Below are 23,324 nucleotides of genomic sequence, written 5' to 3' on the forward strand. Positions count from 1 at the left end.
GTGCCTACATTTACCCTGTGTACATCTTGCTGTGGAAAGGCTGTAGAGAGAAACCAAAGCTGCCTAAAGAGCAGCTACAACATGGAGCTTTAGCTTGAGAAGGACATTCACAGGTTTGCATGCTGTTTCTCCCTCCCTTCTAATTCTATCCAAACTTCTCCCCTTTCCCATTAAAATCTCTTCATGCTAATTCTCTGCACCCAACTTTTCTGCCCATTTCTTCCCTGACCCCTTTTCATGCAAATCATTTCAGTTGCTTTATCTTTTCAGTTGGTATTTGCCATCTTTATTGCATCCCAAGCTCATCTCGGGCTCCCCTTGTTTGTTTATAGAGACTGTTGGTTGGGATCTGTGTTTATTCAGCTCTGTGTTTGCTTGGTGGCATTTGTCAGCCCTTTAGCACTACTGTCAATATCATTAATAATTACAAAATGGGAAACTGGTGACCTCAGAGACAGTTTTCCTGCTGAATATATAGTTGTCCCAGTTGTTCCTAGTTATTTGTATGAGATTTGTGTCTCTGATGTCCTTCCTGGCATCATTTGTTCTTTTCCTCAGACTTGCTTTCAGTGGTTGTCTTATGGTGTGTTTCTGTAAGTCCAGACTTTGGTCACACTTCATGGTGTACTGCTGCATCCAAGGGGGCTGCCACAGGGATGGAGTTAAGTGGATATTTATGTCCTTATAGAATCAGACTTTAAACTTCAACCTGAGTCTCAGCAGAGCCTTATCTTATGTCTTCTATTATGTCTGCTTCTGGCCTGCTATAATGAGGGGTTGCATTAACATACCAATAATAGTGTAAATGTTCCACCTGGGATTCTGAAGAAACTTGTTGTAAGTATCCAGAAGCATCAATATAGAAAATAAATGAGATCATCATGAGTTGTGGGACTATACTTATAGTGAGCAAGTCTAGACCCTTATAGTAATTTTATTTTTTAATTTTCTAATATGTTATCCCTTAATTCTTTTTTGCTTACCAGTAGCGATATGTGTAAGAAATTATGTAATTTCATAATAAGACATGTGTCATAATAAGAAATTATCTCATTACATTGAGGGATACCAAGAATAATTATGCAAAAGAAATGAGGATTTTTCTGAACAAGAAGGTAAATGTCTATATTAAAATAATTTCTTTGACTTCTACATGCTGGCTTTGATTTTTCAGCCATTTCAGCCATTCTTAGAATTTGAAGACAGGGAAGATTATGACCTTATTTTGCTTACAGCTCTTGGCATTAAAGCTCTTGTCTAGCCTCGTAGCTCATCCTATTGTTCCTGTAGTAATTCCAGTCATTTGATTTGCACTGCTGCATAGCTTTAGTTTTAGTGTTTGGCCTGAGTGTACCTTCCTGGAATTATCAGTCATTGTTTTCAGATGTTCTAATGACATTTAATTCCAGAGTTTTGAAAACACTAATTTACTTTTGTCATATTGAAAGAGCCATGGTACAATATAATTTTACTGGTTCATAGTTGATACTCTCAGTCTTTAGCTTTTATCCCTTGGAATCTGTTGGAATGCATTTTTAAAGGAAAATTGATTGTAACTTTGGTAAATGAATATGATTACAGAGGCTGTCTGTAATTGGATTTTTACTTAAGAGGAATTAAATTTATGTGATGTTTCCTTATTGGAGACAATGCTGTGGCTGTAATATTTAATTCTCAATACAATTCCTTGTGTTAGGATCATGTCCAATGCTCAAAGTCAGGCACAAGCACCTGAGTTCCCTCAGTTTGATGCTAATACCCTTCTTTGGTGATGATGTAAGATCATCCAAGGATGCCTTCAGTGCCTCTGCAATCTGACAGTGTACAAACATTTGATTTCACCATCTAAAAGTTTATAGGAGAAGTGTCTGTTATTTACTTTCAATTTAGGAGAAATGTAGTTACAGAATGTAGCTCCCATATGCTTGTGTGTGCCATATGCTGGGATGCTGGCACACAGACACACTCTGGTGGGTGGGAATGCAAAGCCAGAAGACAGAGACTGTCACACTGAATATCCCCTTAGCAGCCCTTGCTCAGTCTCCTGGCAGGGCCCTGTAGCAGCAGAAAGGGAGATTTGCTCCCCAAGCTCTACATTTACCACTTGACTTAAGCCTTGAAGCAAAGCAGTCTCATCTGCAGCTATTTTCACTGCCCATATTAATTGCTGTGCTGTGTTGGCACCTTCACAAGTGCATCCACACAGTCTGCTAAACAATTCCAGCCCTTCTCTGAAAAAAAGTTATTTTCTTTCAGCCTCTTAAACCTGGTTACCTTTCAGTTTAATTCATGATCTCATGTTTAGCATTACAAGAGAAAGTGTTTTGTTTTTTATTTTTTTTGTGACAGCAGTTCTTTTTATATCAGTGGAACTGCATTACAGTGTCCTCCCACAGTTTGGTCCCAAGTGTTTAATTCCAGTTTGGTGGGGTTGTCTGGTGGTAATAAAAAAGAATAGCGGTAGTTCAAAAGGAAATCCTGCATTTCCCCTCTTCATGGAAATCAATATTATAATTTGAAAGCCTTTATCTGGCATTGTCCTATTATTAGCTGTTTTATTCATATGTTTGTGTCCATTTTAAATGCTGCAGAGATGGAGGAAATCACACATTATGCCTAGGAGGGATTTATTACTCTGATTTTTTTTCTCAGTGCATAGGACTGCAAATGGACTGCATTTGCTCTCTGGGGGTATCCCACTTGAAAAAACAAAAGAGATGTTGACATAACAGAAATAGCTTTGCAGTATGAGTTTATTTAAAACCATTGTGACAGAACTGAGGATTAAGGGGAAATATTTTTTATGCAGCATAAACCACATATGAGCCAAACCAATCAGTAGTTTGAAACCACTGAGGATAAATAATTTTACTTTCCTGAAGGTTCACTGAAAACAAATTTCTCTCTTTCCCTTTCCAGTACTGCCTGTATATGAAAATATTTTTCTCATAGAAGTTAAAGCTAAGTAAACTAGGAAGTTTGCAGGAAGCAGAAATGAGAGGATTGGTTCCTGATGGAACCACTGGAGTTGGGTCCCTCATCTCTGCTGCTTTCTCCCTGCCCCTTCCCAATCTGCTATGATGCCCTAATGGGCTTTTGCTTTATCATTTTGTTTATTTTAGCAGTTTATGCAGCTCACCTCAAGCCAGGTTTTAAGTGTGTAGCAGGAGTCACAGGAGATCCTTCTCCTCCCTCCCTTCAGGTGTTATGTCTCTTACTAGAGTATACATTAAATATTCTTTCAGCCTCTTCTTGTTGCCATGCTTATACATACCTAATCCACTGTATTATTTGTTATTTTAATTTAACTTTCTCATGCTTCCATTGTCAATAATTTCTTTAAGCTCCATGATCTCTGTCAAATATTTGCCCAGATTTCATGTGCTCATATATATATATATCCATCTATTTTAGCATCCAGATGGGCTCACTGAGCATGGTGAATGATTGGTATGCTCAGAGCTGTGGCCATTTGTGCAGGAGATCGAGTGATTAGATGATAACTGATCACAGCAGTGGCCTGTCTGGTTTAACATCCATACCTAGACTTCCATCACTTGTGCTGGCATCATTAATAAACGTCAGGGAGGAGCTGTGCTTTCCTGCCAGCTCCCAGTGAGCTGTGCAGCAGGGTGGGTTGCTCTGCAGTCACAGTCCCTGCAGTGGGGCTGGCAGTGGAGGGCAGGGTTCGTGTCCCTGCCACTGTCACAGTGCTGAGGAGATGCTCTGCATCCCCTGGGCCAGACCTCAGTGCTCACAGCTGTGCTGCCAAACCTGGGGTGTCCCTGCTGCAGGTAATGAGGCTGCACACACCTGGGGTACCAGAGTCTTCACCTGTTTAACCTCCCTGAAGAGGGCAATTACACCGTGTCCCCACACAGAGGTGACCTCTGAACTGCAGCTGGGGACAGGGAATGCTCCCAGTCTGGGAAGGGTCACAGGATTGGAAGTGAAAGGCAAGGATCAGCAATTTAGAGGTGGTTATTAATATGCTGATTTGCTGTCACTTGAGTCTAAAGAGACTTTTAACAATTGCTTGCCTTTTGCATGCTCTTCAAAATGCTGGTTTTTTCCATAGAATCTAATTACATTTTAATAAGATTTTTTTTTTTTTCATTTCCAGGTGATTGCCAACCCATACCCTTCTCCCATATATTACTGTAGTTAAAACCCGAAAAATCATGTGTATTCATTGCAGAGTTACACCCCAGTAAATAACTTGACTGTAACAAAACAGAGTTCTTTTTACCTTTCTTTTCATGCACTCTTGCTCACATTAAATGCTGGCAACGAGGAAAATATATGCAGCCTCAAAAACCTGAATTATTTAGCAATTGTCATAAAATAATATCACAGGTTGTAAAAGTTAAATAATAAAATCTGGATTAAATAATTTCATCCTCAGTAGTTTTATGATACAATGTGTGGACTTGCCTAGAATCAGGGAGCCCAACATGACTAAACTCTCACGGCCAAATTCAGTTCATTACTCTGTCCCTGAGTTTATTACCTTAATCAAGTCATGACCTACCTTTGCTTTGTTTAACCTACACTGGAGGATATAAATAGCCTATAATCTTGGAGGTTTTGTGAGAATTAATTATTATTAATGAAAGACTACATGATGTGCAGGCTATTTTTATTTATTATAATCACTATCAATTCACTGACTCCAGCAAGTTTTATCCTAGACTTCCTGTGACTCAGATTCATACATTAAGTACTTTTGTTCTCTCTCATGGCTATACAGTACCAATATCCACCGTGAAAAATTAATTATTAGTTCTAAAAAAGGACAAAAGACAAAGTGGGAGATTATAAGAAGTATCACAATATTTAAGGAGCTTAATATGGAGGGACCAGACTTGGAATTTACACCTCATTGCAAGAAGCATTCAGCTGTAGCATCTACTCAGTCATTCTCTTCATCTCAAAAATGGAGAAAATGACAGTTCTGGAGAAAGAAGCTTTCTTTTCTAGTTTTTAAAGGCATTTTTTACTACTTTAAAGCAATTTCAATTCCATGAGTAGCAAGTGCATCACAGCTTGTGAATCCTGGCCTGGACCAAATATGTTTTCTGGCACAGGGCCACAGTGTTACCTGGTTTTTTGCTTGGTTGTACAATTCATCATTGGCTAAAGTGTCCCCACCAGCTTTAAAATGACTGCCTCCTTGAGAATACTGAGTTTAATCATTGAGATAACACAGTGGTCAGGTAAGAAGGTGTCTTTATGGTTTTGTGAAGCTTCCAGCACATCACTGAGCGACACACGAGCAATGCCCTAAAACCAAGTCAGCTTTATTCTGTTAATGCAGGCGAGTGAGTCTGACAAGAACAGCAGGGCTGGGTGCCCAGTGTGATGCAGCATTTGTGTGCAGGAGGCTGAGGGTTTGTGTCCCTTGCAGCTGTGACGTGCGTGTCGGAGCAGGGCGGCTCTGCCGCCGTCGGTGACTGCGTGCGCTGGGCAGGAGCCGCGCCAGCCCTCGTCCAGGACTGCCTCGTGCCCTGCAAGGATGACTGCACCTTCACCCCCTGGTCCAAATTCACAGCCTGCTCCTCTGCCTGTGGCACTACCAGGAGCAGGAGGAGGTCGCTCACAGGTATCATCCTTTGAAATATTTGTCTGATTGGAGGTAATGTCTCTGAAGTGTTGGGGTGCTGGGAAAATCCAGACGGAACAGTTACTGTGCTTCATTGGTTTTTGATCTGGCACTGATCACTGCCAGCCTTATACACATTCCAGTACAAGAGCAGTGGAGAAAAACTCACTGGTGGAAAGGTTCTAGGCATAAGCCAAATGGAATAGTGACCATGCTTTGTGCAAGTTTATCTGACCTATTAATCTGGGAAGCATGTAGAAAATACATATACAAGAGTACAAATCAGTGTGATTTCCTGGAGGAAGCTTAAAACTGAGAGTTTTGTGCTCAGCAGTATGCTCCACTTCAACAAGGCAAATTAATACCATGGATAAATAAAACCCAGCACCATTAGAACAGCTTTGTTTGATCCTTTACATGTATTCATTAAACTCACCAGTTCAAACCATTTGATGGAGCAGTCTTCCATGCTTGCTGTCGAGGTTTATTATTATGTTATTTGAATGCTGACCAACCTGAAAAGCTTTAAAACTCCTTAAATGAATAGTTTGGAACTGCACATTTTGCTGGGAGTTGTCTTCCCCCACGTGCATAATTAAATCAAATAAAAATGAATTATACTGTTCTTGCATGGTTTACAAGAAATCTGCTGTTATTGTTCTTCTCAACACTCACGTCTTTTTGTGTTCCTGTGTTGTGTTTGAGAGCTAATATGTACCTGGCTTGAGTTTGCTCCTTTAATAGAGGTGAAACTTCAAAGATTTTGACTGTGGAGTTGAGTACTAAAATTGCTGTAAGAATATCTGCTGAGATAAAAGCTGGAATCTGAAGGGCAACAAAATGTGGTGGCCACCAGTGCTCCTTCCTCCTAGACTCACTTGTCCTTGGCTGCATGGCTGTTTTCTTACTCCATTTGCTACTGCTGGAATGTTCTGTGTGTTTTACTAACTAACAATTACAGCATACATTTATACTGGTTTCAAGCTGCCATTCATCAGTGTGGCTCATTAAAGGATAAAGTTTTCTTTTTCACATAAAACCCTAGTATTGTATAATACTCTGTAGTTGCTGGTGAAGAGCATATTCTAAAATGTTCTCTATACCAGTGCCTGTATAGTAGGAGAAATGATTGATCCCCAGGAAAATAATAGATCCCTGCACATATAAAAAATATGTAAAAAATAATGAATAATTACTTACAGGTAGTTTTAAATCTGATTTTTTTTAATGAACATTGTGCAAGTTGCAAAACAGTACGGCCCTACCTATCCCCTTTCTTACTCTGTTCTATATCAGATGGAGATTTGTTCAAGTAAGTGCACCAAAAATGGTTTGCAATGCCAAGGTTCTGCAGGTTTGTCTCCTCACCTGCACTGCCTTTGTGACCAACCACCACCAGTCTCTCCCCATCCAATTGCTGGGTTCCATTTTTCCTGCCAGGATGGAGCTCCTGGTCTCAGTGAAGAAGTCCTGAAAAGCAAGTGGTGAACATGCAGTGAGTGTCCCAGGTGGGGATGTGACAACACCCCAGAGAGCAGCAAGGGACAACCAAATCAGACCCTGGGTTTGTTTGGCCCCTTCTCCAAAGGGGAAGCCAGTGACACAGGTGCCAACTTGTATTTGCATAAATACCTCTTGAAAATAGAGGTAGACAAAAGTCTTGAAAAAAATCTCATCTACAGGAACTTGGTCCAAAGATTTAAGGAAAATGCTATTTTGAAAAATATTTTGTGATGTTAAGAGTCCTTTATCCATTTGCATTTCACCTCTCTGTAAGTGTGCATGAATTGTACCCCCTGTTCATCAACTGCATGTGTCTATGCTCAGGTGAATGCTTTGGCTTCATTATAAGAACTCATTAGTAATGTCATTTAGTGGAAATCTTCTAATTGTTTGCTAAGTATTTGCTTGCCCTCCACTCAATTTTTAATAGTATAATTCATTTTACTTTGTAATTCATCATCGACTCTACATATAAAATTATTCATTACTTAAGTGGAAGACTTATTACAGAACATATCAAAATTCAAAGTCACTATAATGGAAACACAGTTTTTAGGTGAGTCTTCAGTTAATTAATACAGTCAGTTAATTCACTGTACCATGGGTACAAAGCCTTTCTGTATTTTTAATGTTTCCTATAATTTTTATGTACAGTATGTATTAGCTGATAATATTTAATGTATATAATGTTTGTTAGTATTCAGAAATGTAATCTATTATTCTTCTATTTATTTTCTATTATATTTAATTGATGGGTTCATGTCCTCAAAAATTTTGGAGATGGTATTTTTAGCAGCAATTTTTAAAGCAGTCTGTGAAGATGATAAAAATATCTCTTCCACTAATTCTAAAAATATTTCTTTGTGAAGAGTATGGAATCAATGTCACTTTCCCCCTTAAAATAGGGCTTTCATAGCAACTTAATTTAGGGGGAAGATTCCAACAAAACAGATGGCAGGGCAAATTGAAAAAAGCCAGTCACATAAGTGTGAGATTATTTGCATCCTTACCTCAGTCTGTTCTGCTTTGTGTCATGATGGCAAAACATGGGCAAATCCCAAATTCCCATGTTTGCCAGTACAATGCAGAACATACAACTAAACATACAGAGTTTGTGGCTCCTCATGGATTCTCAAACAGAAAAGGCTGGAAATGCCATTAGTGAGCTCAGAATCCAGTGAGAGTCTTATAAGAGAGTTTCCTTGAAATATGGGGAGTTGTACCTGAATTTCCTCATAAATATATACAAAAAATAATGTAAACATAGATTTATCTACCAGATTGTAAAGATGCTGGCACTATTTGATTTTTTTCCTGCATCCGTTTGTGCTGGCAAATTCTACATTCCACAGAACTCTGGCAATACAGTTTTGAAAGAGTTGGGGCTTAAAGGATGGGGATATTAAGGGTCTACAGCCTTTCCTTTGGAGGTGCATATTTGTATGGAAACAGGCACTGATGAGACCCAGCTTGTGACATGGCTCTTGGTCCAGTCTGGACTGGAAAGGGGCTTGTTGAGTTATATAACTTATCTTTTGGTTTTAGTATCTCATTTGTGTGCAGTGAAGAGAAAACATTTTTCTGGATCAAAGCTTTAAAAACCTTCTACAGAAGTGTTTTTAGTGTATCCAAGATCCCCAAGGAATGTTTGGAGTATGAAATACAGATGCAGTTTGTTGTTGCAGATGAATTCTCCCTTCTGTGCAGATGCCAAATGCAAAGACATTCCTGAGCTCAGCCAGCACCAAGATTGTTCCACGGCGTGCTGGCTGACCTGTGCCAAGAAAAGCATTGATTTTTATCTTTAGAGGCTGTGTACAGACATTTGTTCCCTTGAGCAGTTGTAGGGATGCAGGGAGCTTGAACTCTCTTTTTTGCTTTATTTCTTCTCGTACTGGGGACCCCTTCTCATGCCTTGAAGTCCTGCAGGTGAAGGGCATGGAGAGTGCAGTTGCAGAGAGCTGTACTGTGAGTTTATTTGGATGCTGCTGCTGCTTCCTAAAACTACTGAAAGAGCCTTCTTTTAAAACCTGTTGAAGGAACAGAGCAAAGGAAAACATAAAAGCAAACACAGCCATTGAAATGCTTTCCAGCCCTAATAATTGACTGAGGATTATCTTTTTCTGTTTTCTTCAAAGCATGGTTTGTGTGCACAGCTCATCTTTAACTAATTTGTAAAGAAATCTCAAAGAAGTTGTAGCTAATGTAGAGTCCTCTGGAAGTTGTCCTGGCAACCATTGATTGTGAACAAATAGAGACAAAACAATCAATTTATTTCCATCAGATAATTAGAGGAAAATGATATTATATGAAATTACAAAGCGGTTTCTGGGCAGACCATTCCTAGAGTAAGACTTTGTGTTTTGCCCATCAGAACAATACTTCCAAGTTCTCTGGTTGCCCCTGGAGATAAGCACGTTGTCCTTGCTCGCCAAAGCACTGGCAGCAGCTAATAGACACTTCAGAAACATCCCTGAATATTAACATTCAGATTGTCTTGGTTCTAATGTGTTGAATTCATGCAAGTATAAATAATATGACGTGTTGTTATCAAGAGCAGCAGCTGTTGAGCTAACGCGCCGATTTCTGTGGTTGGAACAGGGCGAAGCAGAAAGCGAGACAAATGCCAGAACACCGAAGTTTACCCTCAAGTGGAAACAGAGCCGTGCCCCTGCGAGGCCGTCACCTCCCAGCCCCACGGGAACTGGTCCGACTGCATCCTCAGGGAGGCTCCATCGCCGCCGCGGCCGGGAGCGGCCGGGGAGTGCGGCCGGGGCGTGCGGCTGCGAGCCATCGCCTGCCAGGACAGCGCCGGCGCGCCGGTGGAGCCGGCCCGCTGCAGCCCCTCGGGTAAGGGGAGTGACAAACCCGCGGGTAAGGGTGTGACACAAACCCCCTGGGGTAAGGGGAGTGACAAACCCCCTCGGGTAAGGGTGTGACACTCAGCCCTGCGGGTAAGGGTGTGACACAGCCCCTCGGGTAAGGGTGTCACACAGCCCCTCGGGTAAGGAGAGTGACAAACTCTTGGGTAAGGGTGTGACACAAACCCCCTGGGGTAAGGGGAGTGACAAACCCCCTCGGGTAAGGGTGTGACACAAACCCTCGGGTAAGGGTGTGACACAAAACCTCAGGTAAGGGTGTGACACAAAACCTCAGGTAAGGGTGTCACACAAAACCTCGGGTCAGGGTGTGACACAACCCCTCAGGTCAGGGGTGTCACTCAGCCCCTGGGGTCAGGGGTGTCACTCAGCCCCTTGGGTCAGGGTGTGACACAAACCCTCGGGTCAGGGGTGTCACTCAGCCCCTCGGGTAAGGGTGTGACACAAACCCTCGGGTCAGGGGTGTCACTCAGCCCCTGGGGTCAGGGTGTCACTCAGCCCCTCGGGTCAGGGATGTCACTCAGCCCCTCGGGTCAGGGTGTCACTCAGCCCCTCGGGTCAGGGTGTTACTCAGCCCCTGGGGTCAGGGTGTCACTCAGCCCCTCGGGTCAGGGGTGTCACTCAGCCCCTGGGGTCAGGGTGTCACTCAGCCCCTCGGGTCAGGGGTGTCACTCAGCCCCTGGGGTCAGGGTGTCACTCAGCCCCTGGGGTCAGGGGTGTCACTCAGCCCCTCGGGTCAGGGTGTGACACAAACCCTCAGGTCAGGGTGTCACTCAGCCCCTCGGGTCAGGGTGTCACTCAGCCCCTCGGGTCAGGGTGTCACTCAGCCCCTCGGGTCAGGGTGTGACACAAACCCTCGGGTCAGGGGTGTCACTCAGCCCCTGGGGTCAGGGTGTCACTCAGTCCCTCGGGTCAGGGGTGTCACTCAGCCCTGGGTCAGGGTGTCACTCAGCCCCTCGGGTCAGGGTGTCACTCAGCCCTGGCACGGGAGAGGCTCCGTGCCCCGCTGTGCAGCTCAGCCCAGCGCTGCGCTCGCTGCAACGGCTCTCGCGGGTTTGCCGCGGGTGTTGAACGCAGTTCTTCTTGTTGCTCTGTAATGCTGAGGTTTGCCTCAGTGTAAGGGTCTGCTGGTATTTTTGCAGTGGAAATGAGGCACAAGAAGGCTAAAGTTGGCTGCACTGCAAGAGTACCATAGGCATTTCTTTTATTTGCCTGAAAATCCCAGAAAAGTATAAGCTTTGGAGGAGGTATATTTATTTCAATCAGTATTTTGTTTGAAGATACCTCCTTCAACTTTTACTTGTTCAGAAGTTTTTATTTCCTTTCACTAAGTTTGGAGGTTGCACGGTTATTTTTAATGAAGGAGTTCACAGTTTTCTAGAGATAATATATTTTATTGCAAAATGCCTGTGATGTCACCTGCTGTCCCTCATGCCAAACACATGTGGCTCCAGCAGCCAGTGATCTCCTCCTTGCAGTTATGTGCCAGTGTTAAGCTCAAATTCATAGAGTATATTTTCATGTTATTCATTGCTGGGATGCTGTCCACCTATATTTCTTGTATAATCAAGTAGCCTGTATCAGAAAGGGACAGAATTAAAATCAGAGAGAGCAGGATGTACCATTCCATTTGGGTGTTTATTCTCAATTTCCATGATATGCGGTTCATTGAATAGTTTAAGTTGGAAGAGACCTTAAATATCATCTCATTTCAGCTCCACTATCCCAAGTTGCTCCAAGCCCCTCCAACCTGGTCTTGAACACTTTCAGGGATGGGGCAGCCACAACTTCTCTGGGAAACTTGTATTAGAGCTTCACCACCCTCACAGTCAAGAATTTCTTCCTGGTATTGAATCTAACCCTGCCCTCTGTTCATTTGAAGCCATTGCCCCTTGTCCTATCATTTATCACAGACATAAACCTTTATTTTAGGAGCAGAATCTCTATCTGGGCTGCCCCCAAACCACTTCTGCTCTGACTTACAGTTAGAAGTCCTGGAACACCATAGAGGAGGATGTAGTAGTTGGGAAGAGTGCTGATGATCTGTATGATGGGAAGGGAAGAAATGATATCTCAGGAGGAGATTAAGTCATACAGTGGGCACCAGGAATGCTCCTGAGAGTATAAGGGAGCAGAGAAATCAGCTCTCTGGAGGGTCTTCATGATGGGGAGCAGCAGCCCAAGCCTGTGTAATAAAAGGAAAAATCCTCCACTCTAATGAAGTGATTCAGTCCTGGAGTGAATTCCTCTTGCAGCTGTTGATGGCTGTTCCAGCTGGCTGCACAGGTTCATAAAGCAGCTTTCCATGGTTTGTGTTTCAACAATGTGCTTCTGTACCAATTGATTATGCCTCTGTGGCCCATGAAGGAGGAGCAGTATACCTTTCCCCCACATCACCTTTCCTTCTGCAGAAAGAGGGCTGCTGGGGTTTGGAAGGTGGGTTTGCCTGTGGCATGACTTGCTCTTTTGAGAAACTCAGGATTTTTATCACTGTTAAAAAGTGGAGGTTGTCTGTGCGTGGGGTTTTCTAAATAACCTTGAAGCCTGTTTTCTGTCAGTGATATTTACGTGGCATTTTTAATGGTCTGGCTTCTCTCAGGGAGGTAGTAGGGAGTGGTAGCTCCAGGGGAATATTGTTCACTTTTTTGTCTTCAGCTTTTTATGTGAGCAAAAATTATTGTGGCACTGCCCTGGCAGAGGGCCCACATCAGAGGCAGAAGGGTGGTCAGTGACTTTGGGCATAGAGTGACTAAAATTGGGCAGAAGCTCCTTAGGCTCCACTTCCAGCACCTGGGGCCTGCCTTCCAAGGTTACATGCAGACAAGTCTGAAATTTATGGTCTCTAGAGCTGGGAACTTTCAAAATGCACTTCTGCACACCTTATTGAATTAGTGATAGAAACAAATCATTATCCAATGAATAATTAGCAGAATGCTTTTTAACCATAATGGAGAAGAGCAATTTACAGAAGCATGCAGAACTGCTAAGCCCTGAGAAATTATTCTCACAGTGTTTTTTTTAAGCAGCTCGGTTTGTCTTGCTCACAGTTAGTATCAGGTGACCTTTTTTAACATTTGCTGGCTGACCATGATTATGGCTAATTAATCCATTGTTTATATATTAAATGCCAATGTGGTGGGGATAAGCAGGTTCTTCTTTTACTCCTTTCAGGTCTTCTGACTTCTCTTTGTTTCCTGCTCTTTTCCTTCTGCAGGACAGTGCTTTCCCTTCCTTTCTTGAATCAGAATAGAAGTGAGAATTTTTAAGACTTAGACCTCAGTTCTTTGATGGGTCCTTCTGAAGAACTGCAAAATGTAGAAAGAGATGTACGGTTGTAAATTGTGCCTCAAGAGTAGGAGTAAATTTGTCCCAGGTTTGATAATGTCCTGAGTACAGGGTGTAGGACAATAAAAAAGAACAGAATAGATCAGTTTGTAGCTTTTCTGGAGAGCAAATTCTGGGCTTTTGGCTTCTTGCTGCAGTGATTTTCATTTTCCCTGACTGAAACCTTGTGAACTTAGACTTGGGTTTATTTCACTTGGTCAATATGACCTATTATGTGAGTGTAACAAACTTGTCAAGCAAATGTTCAGTTCACTTGAGTCTGCTGTAGAAATAAACTGCTCAGAATGGTTCTGGTTCTGAGGCCCTGCTCTTATGTTGACTTTTCTGAGTGATTCTGCATTTAAACTTGGAGGGCAAAGGGGGAACCTAACCAAAAGCCCAATTCAGTCTGTTTCATCTGGGTTTCCTAGAAGTTTCCTCTAACTGTCCTAAGTCTATTATCCATGAATACATTAACCATTTAAGCATACCTTCCCAACTGGAAATGGGTATTTTCTCTCCATTGGTGTAATTACTGCAAGCAGAGGATCCCAAAGTCCAGAGTCAAGACAGAAGCATTCCAGCTGTTTCTGATTAAAAATGCTCTGTCTGCCTGCCTGGGCTCTACAGTTTCTTCTGTCAGGACCTGAATCCTGGGCTGGAGAGAGGGACCTCTGCCCTGACCAGAGCTGAGCAAGCCTGGTGTTCAACACTTCATGCTGATCACCACTGACTGATTTACCCATCCTTACTGCTATTTAATTGTGTCTTAGCTCCTGGTCATTAGATATGACAAACTTAAAAATTCAAATCACAGCCTTTTCTGAATTTTATTCCTTTCTATACCATTTTTTTTTCTCCAGCAGAAAAGTACCCTTTTTTTTTTTTTCCCTTTTTCATGGCCAGCTTTGTGATAAACTGCTTTATTTTGGTGGTGTCACCTTTTTCCTTGATCACCCATTCAATAAGCTTGGGAAATGAGTGATTTACATTTCCCAGTTGAGCTAGTGATTTTCTCCCAGTTTTGGTTCACCCTTGTTTTTCTTCCTTTAATTCAGAAATGCATCTATGAAATCATGGATAGAGGTTACTACCTCCAACTACATTACAAAATTATAATTGGTAGTTTGTCTCAATTTTCCTTCTCATCAGAAGGCTGCAAATATTGTGTTTTCTAACTCATGATTGGAGCATCCTCTTTGGCCATGAAATTGTCCTTTTAATTGCAGCTCATCCGCTTCCCAATCTGTCATCTGAGCTGCTCATACTATTTTTGAATTCCCATCTCCTTTGTTTTGAATGATTTCCCATCTTCCCTTTGCTTCTCTTTCTTGTGTGTGATGCCAACAGGGTTTGTTTAATCTTAGAGGAACATAGGGTGCCTCATCTGTTCCAAATCAAAGGCTGGAGATTTCTGTGCTCTTGCATGGAGGTTCTGCTTTTGATCCGATGGGCAATTTATGGAAAGCAGGAATTTATCAAGAGTGCTTATCCTATTCAAATTCTGCTGTGCTCACAACAACAGGAACCTGGTAGAAAAAGACACGACAGACAAATAGATCCTGGTTTTAAATCTCAGAGTGCTTAGCTGCAACCTGCACTCACCTTAAAGAGCTTTAATTATCTCTGAATTTATGAAGGGCACAGCAGGGGTGCTCAAACACCTCCTCACTCTCAGCAGTTCAGTGTCTCCTTCTCTGAGCTCCAGTTGCTGGTGGACAAACACATCCTAAAATTGACTCCCCTCATTTTAGGAGAAAATGAGCTGTTTTTCAGGTAGTTTTTTTTTATCCCTAGATTTTAATAAGCATTCTGCAGATTTTTATTTGTATGGCTCAAAAAGCCATAAGCAGAGCCTAATAGTGAGTATGTGAGTCAGGTCTGTCCCAGTCTAAAGCAAACTTGCTGCTCCTACAAAGTAGCAATTTTGGGGGAAAGATTAGGAAAAAAAGGTTGAAAATGCAATATTGAATAGATGCCTGGTTCTTTTTGGAAGTGTATCAATTTTAGTAATTACTGTGGTATACATTTTTTCACATCTAGTAAATTTTATTTTGAAGAGTGAAATTGTAGAAATCCCTGATTTTGAAACTCCTCAGAACTAGAAGCTTTTCTGGGCAGATGTTTCCTTGTGTTTTTGAAAATATTCCAAAGTTTAATTTCATTCTTAGTTTGAGTGACATTTTATATTGAAATTTCAGTTTTTAGTACAACCTGTTGGTTTCAGAACCCAGCTAGGCTCTCTGTAATCACTTCCCAGGGATAAAAATGACATCCTTGTTTTATCAACACTGCAGCACAAATCCAAAACACAGCCCCATACTAGAAACTCTGAAGAAAATTAACTCTATCCCACCCAAAATCTGCACAGTCTCTCTCTGTGGCCTTTTTATTTCATTATTAGATTTTTATTTTATTAATGGCTGCATTGCTACTAGACAGCTTTTCAATGATTGCTTGAGTAAAATGTTTCAGCTGAAAATTCACCTTATTTTCTGTCTATCCCATCCCCTGGAATGGGAGTTAAGGCTGCATCACAGGACTGTCCTGCCCTGGAGTCCCCACTCAAGACTCTTTGAAGCCACTGCCACCTTTGACTGTTTTCTGCTCTGTCACAGCTAAATAGCTTCTAAATTTAGCTCTGAAATCCTGGCTGGGTTCTGCTCTGGACTCTCTCTGACATTCCTACATGTCTCCTTGGGTGTGTGGTGACACTTTTAATTACAGCTGTGGCTGCCAGGGGAGCTGTAACAGAGACACAGCCTGGGAAGGACCTGGCCTCCATTTCTTGTTTGACTACAGGATTTTTACATATTGCTCCCATAACAGTGCTCAAAGAACATTGATTTATTCCTTATCTTTTCATTTGTTTGTTTTTTGTTCTTCTTTTTTTTTTTTTTTTTTTTTTTTTTTTTTTTTTTTTTTTCCAAAATCTGTTCACCATAAGAAAAGTTGGCCACAGTTCTTCCTTTATGGATGTAAAAAGACATATCAAATGAAATTGGATCACAGGACAACTGTTCAGACATTGAGTTCTCTGTGTTTTCCTGGCAACAGAATCAAAGTTAAACAGCCATCAAAAAAGTTATTTCTGAATGGGTCAAACTGACTATCAAAGAAACTTATTTAAAGCAAGGTAAGACTTCCCCTGAGGCATTAGTACATAGAAATGCACATTCTTCTAGGACTTTATCTTCTTACAGAAAGGAAGCATACATCTTAAGAAAAAATATTTAGAGACTTGGTTTTTGGATCAGCATCCTCTGTAAGTGCTGCATTCAGTCAGAGTGATGTCTGTTGTTACTCCTTGGCTCTAAACACACATCTTTATTGCTTATCTTCTTGCCCAAATTTCTTTTATGCTTTTTGCTGCATTCCATAAAATGACCCCTTTGAAGAGGTGGCAGTGCCAGACTTTATGAAGGAATGGCTTTTTACTGACCTCAAACAGATTTTCTCATGTTTGACATTCACTGTCAGCTGCCTCTTGCTGGACCACCTCTGCCCACCCTTGCTCATGTCCATCCCTTTTGTTTCTATTATTAGGCTGAGTGAAGAGTTTGCTTTGTTTTGTTTTTTTACAGATTGATTAAAGCTCTTCCATGGGACTCAGGAATGTTTTTAGTGCAGGAATTGTAACTCAGTGTAGAAATAGTCTATGGGAGCTTTAGGAGAGCTGTGATAGCAGGTTAATGCATTGGGTGATCTCCTGCCCTGATTTCTGCAGCAGGCTGTGGAAAGAGAATTTCCTTGAAATGTGGCCCATCTCTTTGGCCTTAATAACACATTTGTCACAAATACAGCCTGTTATGAGGCAAGGCTCTAATAAAATGTTACCATACAGAGATAGGCTTAGAATTAACATTTTTCTCTCCCTACATGTCATTCCATTTATATGCTATATTGGAAGTATGAAGAAGTACCCTTTTAGCCTAATCCTGTTCATGAATTACATATTCTAGTCTTAGGACCTCTGTGCTTCTGCTGCTCATGGAGAGCTTCCTGATCCCTCTGAGGTGTGTGGCTGCACTGGGAAGTGATGTGGTGGTAGTCCATGGGTTTCCTTCATGTCTTATGTGGGCATTTTGCAGCCTTTTTTAACCTGTTTGCCATTTATACAGCTCTGATGAGCAGAATTTTCAGGCAAATAAATGCATGAGAAACAATTTTTAAGTGAAGAGTGACATTTCCATATCTATACCACTGTTGGGGAGCCCTGTGGCAGCTGGACAGAGTAGGTATTGCAATGGAGTTCAGTGGGCATTAAAGGGTTTAATGTCTGATGCATTCTGAGGGTTTTCAGAAGCAACTTAATTAAAATTAAACTTAAACTTCAGCTTGGTCTGTTCTAAGGATTATCCTTGTGATACTGATGAGTAGTAGAGAGTTTATCCTGCCTTAGTCTGTTCCTGGGCCTGAAATACACTTAATAACTCTCTGTCCTCCAAGGTTTGCAAATGAGGATGGTGTAAATTAAATTACTGAGAGCCTGGTTTGCAAATCTTCAAATATCCCTCACTGCAGAGAGAGATTCCCACTGTGAAATCTTGGCTCTCCTTTGTATGAGGTAACATGGGGGAGTGACCACTAAAAATAGTGTTATTTAACAGGATTGCATTGCCTTCTGCTTCTGAATTCACTGAAGTCCTCCAGCACAGGAGATTGAACTACATAACCAGAGAGCTCAAAGTCACACTGCAAAATTGAAACAAAAGTCTATCAGAAATTCAGTACATCAATACTCTGTGCTGGGGCCTGCTAGTGTCACAAAAATGTCCTGTTTCCCTCTCAAGGTTTTCCATCATATAAATGAGTTGCTGCTCTCCCTGAGCCTGAGCTGTGGAAAACCAGGACTGTTCCCTTTCTTAAAATCGTGTTTTCATCAGATGTTTTTTGTAGTGCAGCTTTATTCAAGAGGGTCAGATGCTTCTGCAGCAAGGTGACCTCTCTTAGGTGGAGTGAAATTCCTTGTGCAGCAGATGGGGCCTGGCTGCAGCTACCTGGATTTTGGAAAGCACTCATGGATCCTCCTGGTGCTGGTAATGGTTAGTGGCATCCCTAAAGCAGCACCTGTATAATTCAAGTGTGCACTTGGGCTTCTCCTTTAGTGTTGATGGGAGAAGGAATTGAGGCAGAGTATTGATTTAAATGTATTGATTTGGGGGTCACTGTGTCACTCACCTCCTGTGACACTGGGGAGGGGCTGTGGAGGTCACAGCTGGCTCACAACCTTCCCCTGCCTTTCTAGTGCCTGTGTGACCTCTCATGAACACAGACCATACACTGGTAAAACCCCTTGAGTTTGTAAATTAAAGAACTGGGAATGTACATTTAAAGAAAAACATTTTTTTTCATGCTGCTGTGAGCCCACTTGATAGTATTAATTGCACACTGATCTAATTAGTGTTCCTGTCTTCTGCAGAGTCATCTGCTGGTTTATTTTGTCTGAAATAAAAGCAATATTGTAATGCAGAATACATGCCAATTATCAGGATGCAGGGAGATGTATCAGCATGTCCCATTCTGTCAAATGAAAGCCATAATGTTGTTGTCCAAGGCAAGTTGTCTAAATGAGGCTTGTCTGTGTCTTGGGGTCACAGCTTGGCAGCAGAAATGAGGTGGCATATTGTGTTGACAGTGCCCAATGTCTTGGCTTCAGAAACTGGCAGAAAGATGCTCTCCACAGAGGACCCCAAAGTCTGAAATTGAGTTTCTTAGTGTGCTCCAGCAGATCCTGAAACCACTGACCTTCAGGACATATATGATTTACTGAGGGGGGTAGATATTTTCAGTGACATTTGGTGGCAGCTTTCTCCCAGGAATGGACCCTTGGCTCTGGAAGATGCTTCCTGACTGGTCCAAATTGCCCAAGTCTATATTGATCTTCAGAGCACTCTGTACATCTGTTTTCAGAGCTGCTGTGCCATCAGGCCTTTGAGAGAAGTCAGGTGTAGGAGAAAAGGGAATTTGATTTTCTGGACAGTTTAATTGTGTTCAGGCTTTAAAAATGCTTTGTTTTCTTGTATAAATATAATAATAATAGAATATAAACACAGTCTCGGGTTTGTTTTATAAACATGCTTGTACTATTAATTGAGTAGCCTCAAAAATATATATATGGTAAACAATCCATAATAAAATACAGTGAGCTATGTTTTTTTTCCTGATATATAGAGGATTCCAGCACTGCTAAGAAAAAAAAAAGCAAAAAGCTACTCCATTTTATTTGAAGAAAACAGATGATATTCCCAGTGGCAGAGTGATGAGCAAAGTATACAGAAAAACACAGCTGAGCTACTCCCCTAACTGCTATTGATCCCAGTGGATGGTTTTTTATTTGAGTAAGGACTTTGTTAAGATGTCAGGGCTCCCAAGCAGCCAGGCCAGCCCTTCACCATGGGAGAGCAGCCCTGGGAAAAGGGAGCAGCATTCCCACAGTTGGTTTGGAGCCTGGACAGACCTGTGCAGTGATTTCTGTGAGATGACTGTGTGCTGTGAATTCCTGTTTATTTGCTCTATTTTCTTGCACTCAGAAGGCAGCAGACGAGGCTCCTTCTCTGGAAGAGTTCTCAGCTTGTTCTGCAATCTGTTACAAGCAAAGTGCTAATTAATGGAGATTTCCTTATTGAGTTAAAAGATTAAATATATCAAATACCAAGGCTTGTATCTATTGCCAAGCCTATGCTTGCAAGTTCTTCAAGGAAGAAAACTGTAATGCAGAATCAAAAGAAATTAGAAATCATAATGCAAAGTCAGCATCAACCCAACTGCCTCCCCGGGATTTATAGAGACTGTGAAATTGAGCAATAAAACCAACCTTTGGATGAATTTCAATAACAATAATGTTGAGTTAAACTTACCAGCCTTTTTTACAAGTCCTCTCTGGTCTATTTAGAATCTCTAATCAGTCTGCTACGAGATAACGTGTGTCTGTGCATCTTTTGTTGAGCAAGTGGGAATAAATTAGCTAAGGGTCCATTATTTGAGCCTTGCAAAATATTTGATGTGGAAGTTATTTTTGCTGGGTTTTTTGGCTGTGCGTTTACTGAATGTAAATTAGATTATCTCCTAAATTTCTCAGCAAACTAATAATGCATAAAATCTCTCAAATCCTTGTGTACTATGAAAAAAGAAGATTAAACATTTGTTCTGTGGCAAGATTAAATCCTTTTCGGCTGCAACTCGAGTTTTTTGCAATTTAAGTCTCCCAGACTTACTATGCTTAGTTTTCTTCACTTAATAATTTTCTCCCTCGAAGCAGGATCTAGATTTTGAACGGGGATTATTTGGGATGAGGTGCTCCCCTTGCAGCTCACAGGCTTCTGGAGCTTTTGGTGGTGCCATGTGGCCCATGGCCAGTGGCTGCTTTATTCCTGGCACAGTGGGAGAGCCTCAGCCATAGAACTATGATCAGCTGGAGTTAAGTTTCTGGGCTGCAGTCTGTACTCCATGCTGAGTTTCAACCTGAAGTGTAGCAAGAGGTTTGCCTTGCAGGAGATCCCAAAGCTTCAGCTGAGCAGAATTTGGCCTGCCAAGTGCTGTGATCCACCAGGTCTCCCTAAAAGCTATTATATTTTTAGCACTGCTTGGATTTACTGGTGTTATTTTGTGATATTTCACAGTCAGTCACCAAGGGAATGTAAATATTAATTGCAAAATGAATCAGGTTTTTTCCCCCTCTACCTTTGATCTGTGTAATTAGAAACATTTCTCCTGTGTCACTGTCCACTCTGCTGCTGCCTAGTTTGTTAAAGGGTGATCTCTCCTGTCCCACAGACTGCAAGGGAAATTAGCAGTGTTATTACCAGTGGCAGCTGTGGTGATGCACAGAATTGTCCCTCTCACAGTAATGACCTTGAGTTTTATGAAGCACCTCAAGGTTTACTAACAAGGGTAGAACTGCTAGAAGTTTGTTAATTGAAACCATGAAATATGTTAGAGAGGATACAAATGAGTCTAGAGCCAATTCAATTAGAGGTGCATCTGTTTCCAAAGCTGCTGGAGAAATGTTTATTTTCGCATCACTTTTAAGCCAGTCTCTTGGAATGCTGCTGGCACTGTTGTTTAATGCTGTGTGCAGACCTTACACCCTTAGCAAATTTATCTTTTGGAAGTGCAGCAGTCAGGTGGAAGTGTCCCTGATGTTTGCTTGTAAACCCACTGATGTCCTTCTCCCAGCACAGCCCCTGTGCCACCACTGACACCCCCAGCCTGTCCTGGGGGAGCTGCCTCCTCTTGCCTCGGCTCTGCTGGGTGCCACAGTGAAATTGGACAAGTGTAGTTTTTGCACAGTGTATTTGTGCCTCTCTGATGCTGGCACAGGGTGCCCAGAGAAGCTGTGGCTGCCCCATTTCCTGGGAAGTGTCCAAGGCCAGCTTGGACAGGGCTTGGAGCAACCTGGGACAGTGGAAGGTGTCCCTGTCCATGGCAGGGGTGGGAACAAGATGAGCTTTGAGGTCCTTTCCAACCCAAACCATTCTGTGATTCCATGACAGCCACCAGACCATGCTCCTCACTGTATCCACTGCTGTTGCTTTGTGTCTGAGCTGCACAGAGAACTGAGCTGAGTCAGGGCTGCTGCACTGTGTGGCTGAGCCTTCCCAGGGCATCCTGTGTCACCTCTGGGTGCTTTGTTTGTTAGGGACACTTCAGAGACTCCAGTTGTGGTTTGTTGAGCAGCTAGCACGCTGTTTTTAATGAATAAATCATAGCAAAATGAGCTGTGCAGCCTAGGCAAATGCATTTGTTCATCCCGATACGTTGTCAGTGTCTCAGCAGAAAAACAATAGCACTTAAATGTAGAAAAGGCTTATTTGGTCATCCATATCAATTTTTCCTGCCAATTCCCAGTAGCATGTTTCAAAGTGCCCACTTAAATGTCCTGGTGTTCTTGTCACTACCTCCTGTGACATCTGTGTGTGCAGCTCCAGCTCTGTGGTGTTCAGGAATCTGCTGTTGGCCCAGGTAGGACAGAAGATCTCATCTGCTCTGTCTGAATTAAATGAGCTTTATTTTAACAGTGGTTGAGATTTCAAGAATTAATAATAATAATAATAATAATTTTCAAAAGAAGGTTAAAGGAAGCTTCAATAAATAATTTAATAATACATGGAAAGCAGGCTGAACATGGCTGGGAAGTAGAGAATATCTTTTTCTCTGGAAGGTTTTGGAAACATAAAAATTGTTTGGTACCAGGTTTTGCAGAGGGAAGAAAAAATAGGGATGTGATGGATGAGAGAAATTTAAGGATGACACTGACAAAACCATCTGTGTAAACTCAGTCTTGAGTTGGTCTCCCAAGCTGAGCAACAGTAGCTCAGAAATGTTATTTGCTTTATTCATATTCTATTATGGTAAGAATATTTCTCTGGATAGTAACTGGAATGTGGAATTCTTTATTAATAGATTGTTTTAATAGCATATTGCCCTTGGGGTTTTTTTGTTTTTTTAGTATTGTGCATCATGCCAAAGCTACAAGTTTTCTAGGCATGCCAAAACTAGGATTATTGTGGGTCTTTTTAGTCCCCTGGCAACAGCAAGTTATTGCTTGGCTCCTAGAGAAAAAAAAAAATCCTGAGAGACAATGGATGAGCTGAGTACAATGTTACTTACTACTAATCATAAAAAGATATCCATAAAGGCATTCTCTGTCAGTGCAGAGAGGGTACAGCACTGCAACATTTCTGGAGGAAAATTTTGGTTGAATGAAATCTTTGCTCTATGAATAAATACCTTAGTGTAGGATTAACCTTAAGTGGTTGATAGAAGAGTAATGGCAGTCTGTGAGGAGAGCTTGAAAGGAAGTTGTGTTCCCATCTTGATTTTGTAGCATTGTTCAGTGGGGACAGTCAGCTTCCTCTGGACAATATGGAGTGCTCTGCAGCTGGCCAGTATTTGATTATATTTAAAGGAATTAAAAATATGGGGGAGGAAAGTCAAAAAGGAATGAGCAACCTCTTAGCAATGAGATGTCTTTGGAAATTCGGTGTTTCAGTGAGGGATGACTCACAGCACTT

General features: G+C 41.8%; 1 protein-coding gene across 6 annotated transcripts in view; it reads left to right on the forward strand.

The window, feature by feature from the left end:
• Positions 1–23,324, forward strand: part of THSD7B (thrombospondin type 1 domain containing 7B) — a 484,878-nt gene that overhangs the window by 383,956 nt on the left and 77,598 nt on the right. For all 6 annotated transcript variants that reach the window (XR_013774988.1, XM_079311745.1, XM_079311747.1 and 3 more), the window contains 2 exons: positions 5,408–5,602; positions 9,707–9,955. Coding sequence is in view for 5 of the 6 variants with exons in the window: in XM_079311745.1 (XP_079167871.1) it covers positions 5,408–5,602; positions 9,707–9,955 (444 nt within the window). In the remaining variant the exon portion in view is untranslated. The remainder of the gene's footprint in view (positions 1–5,407; positions 5,603–9,706; positions 9,956–23,324) is intronic.

The sequence above is a fragment of the Erithacus rubecula genome, assembly GCF_903797595.1.
Source record: "Erithacus rubecula genome assembly, chromosome: 8".
Taxonomy (NCBI): Eukaryota; Metazoa; Chordata; class Aves; order Passeriformes; family Muscicapidae; genus Erithacus; species Erithacus rubecula.